Source organism: Chlorocebus sabaeus, chromosome 26 (genome assembly GCF_047675955.1).
Source record: "Chlorocebus sabaeus isolate Y175 chromosome 26, mChlSab1.0.hap1, whole genome shotgun sequence".
In the NCBI taxonomy this organism is placed as follows: domain Eukaryota; kingdom Metazoa; phylum Chordata; class Mammalia; order Primates; family Cercopithecidae; genus Chlorocebus; species Chlorocebus sabaeus.
In genome coordinates, this window is record NC_132929.1 from 50,544,250 (window position 1) to 50,548,740 (window position 4,491).

The following is a 4,491-nucleotide window of genomic DNA, read 5'->3' on the forward strand; positions in this document are numbered from 1 at the left end:
GAAAATCTCTCCCAGTGCCCACTCCCCCATCCAGCGCCACCCCCAGCTCTGGACCCCACCTCCCGTATGCATCTGTCTGGTAGAGCTCTGACCACAGTGAGTTGAACGATGTGTTTACGTGTCAGTTCCCTCAACCATTTTGGGAAGTTCTCGAAAGCAGGGACTGCATTATATTCACTTGATATCCTTATTGCCTAATTCAGAGAATACTGTTCATCAATTTGTGATAAGTTAGAGAGGGAATAAGTCAGCATAGTGATTAGGAGTCTTCTCCTGGCCGGACGATGTGGCTCCTGCCTGTAATCCCAGCACTTTGGAAGGGTAAGGCGGGTGGATCACTTGAGCTCAGGAGTTTGAGACCAGCCAGGGCAACATGGTGAAACCCCATCTCTACAAAAAAATAAAAATAAATAAATAAATAAATAAGCCGTGGTGGCATGTGCCTGCGGCCCCAACTACTCAGAGGCTGAGGTGAAAGGATCGCGTGAGCCCAGGAGGTGGAGGTTACGGTGAAACAAAATGGTGCCATTGCACTCCAGCCTGGGCAACCTGAAGACCCTGTCTCAAAAAATAGAGTCTTGTCCTTCAAACAGACTGCCTAAGTGCAGCAGCTTCACCTCTTCACTGCTCCTCCTCTTCTTCCTCCCTACAGTAAAACCCCACACAGAATGGGGTTCAGGGTAAGTATTTAGATGAGTGATGAATCATTTAAAATTAAAAAAATCTCCACCTATAGGATTTCTGAACAATATCTTTATTTAACTCAGGTAGTTGTTCTTACACATTTTTGGATACTTGGGTTAGAACTTTCCCTATTACATTAAATCAATGGTTCTTAAACTCTTATGCAGGCATGTAAGCACAATGCAGGCTAGAATAGAAAGATTGTTGTGTACAAACATTAAAAATAGACATTTTATTACAAGAGTGTAGAGAAGGGAGACCAATAGAAGGTAATTGAAATACCACAACCTCACTCCAGCCCCAATCCTGGTGCTTGAATATGTGCACTGCCTCTGCGCTCTGCTCCCCACAGACACAAGTCCCCAGCCCCTCCTGGACAGCAACAAGGGTTTTACAAGGCCAGAAGGCAGCCCTGTTTGTTCCTGCCTACAGGAAGGGCAGAGGAATGTGATATTCCCAGGAACTGTGTCCTAGACCCATAGGGCCAGATTGCTCAACTTAGTTCAAGTAGTGAGACTACCTCTGTGCCAGTATCCTGGGCTGTCTCTTCCCTTCACTCTTGGCAGCTCCCAATTGTCAAAGATTGGACAGGGTCCTGGTGTGGCCAGCTCTAACTTGCTCAAGCCAGTCAGCACCTGCACAGAGCCAGCTAGCTGCTGGGCCCAGGGGCTTCCAGAGAGTTCTTCAGAGCTTCTCAGAGGCCTAAGGACCTCCTAACCCTAGCAGGCCTCCTGGCTCAAGCACCACAACTTGGGAAGGCTCCATCAGCATCTATGTGGCCCTGTTTTACCTGTTGTCTGTGGAGGGTGTGCAGAGGCAAGTCCAGGGTAGGGGCAGGCAGTATCCCTTAGGCTTGCCCACAGCCCAGATAGCAAAACTGTAGCCAGATCAGTGTCTATGAGTTTCAGGCTGAACCTTAGATCACTTAGGCCAGCCCACCGATCTGGCTGCCCAACCAGACCAGATAGACGAGTCTAGGCCTCAGGGCTCTCAAGCACCTAAGATCGCAGCTGCATTTGGAAGTGCTCACAGCAGGCGTGCTTCATGGTCAGCCCATAGATGGGGGTCATGTCCACCTTCACATCCGGTGGCACGCTGAACTCCACCTGCTGCAGCAGGATGGCCAGGAAGAGAAAGACTTCCCAGCGGGCAATGGTCTCACCGATGCACTTCCGCTTGCCCAAGCCAAAGAGAATCACCTTCTCACTTAGCACCTTGTTGATAGCACCATCAGGGGTGATAAACCGTTCAGGTAGGAACTCAGATGGGTTGACCCATAGCTTCCTGTAACCAGAGGAAGACAACTGAAGTGGCAGCTCAGGGCTCAGAAGCATCAAGTGGTGGAGCCCCAACCCTAAAGGATAGAGGACAGGCAAGCAGCCCATGGACAGGAGGATCAATGCAATGATTGTATTAATAATATATAAGAGCTTAAGAGGGTAGACCCAGCCTTTCCTCTGCACCTCTGAACTTACTGGTCATGGTTGATCTGCCACTGGTTCACAAAGACACAACGCCCCTTGGGGATGTAAAACCCTTTCAGACTTGTGTCTCTTGTGGTGCTAGGGAGAAAGGAAGCTCAGTCAGGCTCAGGGCAACAGGCAAATCTCCCTGTCTGCCAAGCTGTGTCCCTCCCACTAACCCTAATCAGGTATGTGGTCTGGAGTAAGACCAGTAACAGACAGCAGTGTCTCCATGGGGCCTTACCTGTGGGGGATGGTGAAGGGGACGAAGGAGGAGTGTCGGAAGGTCTCCAGGATAAAGGCCTCCATATAGGGGAGATGGGATCTGTCAGAGAGCCGGGGGCGCCGTGACTTGCCAATCACTGTGTCTGCAGAACACAGGGGACAAGATGGATTCAGGGGCTGCCTAGACTTGGCCAGGCCCCTGGCACTGACCCCTTTGAAGGGAGCCACTACCTACCTAGCTCTTCTTGGATCTTTCTCTGTACCCTGGGGTTCGTCACCAAATACATGAGGCTCCAGGAGATAGCAGTTGTGACTGTGTCAAACCCTGGACAAGGTAGAACAGAAGAAGTTAGGCAGGCGGCAGGTCAGGGCACTCGAGCACAGGAAGGACACATGGGGTAACTCATACCAGCTCCAAAGAGGTCCAAGACGACATTAACGATTTTCTCATCTGACAGCTGGATATTAGCGTTCTCATCCAGCTGCTTCTCCTGACAGTGCTCAATCAGGCTGTCTGTGATGTCCCGGATGTGGCCCTTAGGTAGGGAAAGTCCACAGGTGAGCAAGATCTCAAACCCAGAGCTACCTCTCCATCCAGGTCTGGTCCTTCACTATTCCTAGCATCTTTGTTCTGGAGGTGATGCCCCCTGAGGCTGTTGTCCCAGCTTCTCTCTGCCTCTGCAAGGCTGTCTCCTACTACCTTAGAATGCTGCTAGTCCCAACTCAAGGGACAGCTGACACACAGCATCTTGTACTGTTATCACCTGGATGTGCTCTTTATCTTCTTTCTATTATGAGGCCAGGAGATGAACTCTTTAACTCTTCCTGGCTCCCTCAACAACTGCCCCAGGGTCTGGCATGTAATGGCTATTCAGTGGCTATTGCTGTCTGGTGGAAGCATGGAAGGGTTGGTCAAGAAAAGGTTCTATTTCCCTGCCAAGGAAGAAGACTATTCCACAACTGGCTTCAAGATCCCAGGTTGAAGCCTCCCTGAGAACTTGCCAAGCCCCATACAGTTCCTCTTACCTCTGACCTCCCAGGCCCTGACCCCATCGGCTTCCCACCATCCACCTGCCTTTCCCCAGACTGTACCTTCTCAAAGGTTTTGTAGTGCTCCTTGATCATCTTCTGCATGAAGCTGTGGAACTTCTCATTCAAGTCCTTGAAGCCATTAAGGGAACGGTTGGGCAGGTAGCGAAGAATAGGGATGAAGTCAGCTGGGTTTCCAGAGCCAACCACCTCCCCGAAATTATTACTCAGGTTGACTAGGCTAAGCAGTTCTTGGTGGTTGTGGTCATAGCGCTGGCCAAAGCAAATGGCACAGATGACATTGGCCACTGATACCACCACATACCTGTAGGGGTTAAAGTGCCCAGGCCCTGCCATCTGCTCCTGCAACTTGCTGATTAGGACCTCAGCCTCCTTGCTCACATGCTCCTCCAGGTAGCAGGAAGATGAGGAGGCTGGGTCAGAGGCAATAGAGAAACTTTTCAGGCCATTCTGGGCCAGGCGCCGGCGAGCAGCCCACACTGGTCCAGAGTCTGGGCCGAAGGACATGCTCTGGCCATTACTGATGAGGGTGAAGCTGTAGAGGTTGGGCCGGCCCTTGAAATCATCGCCCTGCTGCACCAGGGCCTGCCGGATGGTGTCCAGGCCGCTCAGCACCAGCACAGGTGTGGAGCCAATGCGAATCTGCAGCACGTCCCCATACCGCTGGCTCATCCTTGACAGTGCCAGGTGTGGGTTCTTTCCCAGGGTCAGCATGTGCCCAATCAGGGGCCAGCCCCATGGCCCTGGTGGATTCTTCAGGCCTTTAGGGACCCGAGGTCTTGAGGCCCTGATTACCCAGAATACTAGACAGAAGATGAGAGAGGCTAGAAGAAACTCCGTGGCCGACATGGAGATTCGGAAAAGCATGATCAGTGTAGGGATCTTGGAGGTGGCTGCTGAGAGAAGGGGCAGGAAGAAAAAAAATCAAGCCATCAGATTGGGGAACGAGAAGAGCCAACATCCTAGAGTATCAGGGAAAGGGGAAACCTTTCCACCAGAACTGCTTACTGAGCATGAAGAAGAGGATGAGGTGGGGAGAAGTTGTTGAGCTATCACTGTGGGCTAAGAA

At 51.3% G+C, this 4,491-nt stretch overlaps 1 protein-coding gene across 1 annotated transcript; it reads right to left on the reverse strand.

Annotated features, from left to right (window-relative positions):
• Positions 1-907: 907 nt before the first annotated feature.
• Positions 908-4,491, reverse strand: CYP1A1 (cytochrome P450 family 1 subfamily A member 1). Its single transcript, XM_008015874.3, has 6 exons — positions 3,465-4,491; positions 2,782-2,908; positions 2,608-2,697; positions 2,392-2,515; positions 2,160-2,246; positions 908-1,968 (listed from the first exon to the last, which is right to left on the reverse strand). Exons 1-6 carry the CDS (start codon positions 4,287-4,289, stop codon positions 1,683-1,685), a joined length of 1,539 nt encoding a protein of 512 aa, XP_008014065.3. The 5' UTR covers positions 4,290-4,491; the 3' UTR covers positions 908-1,682.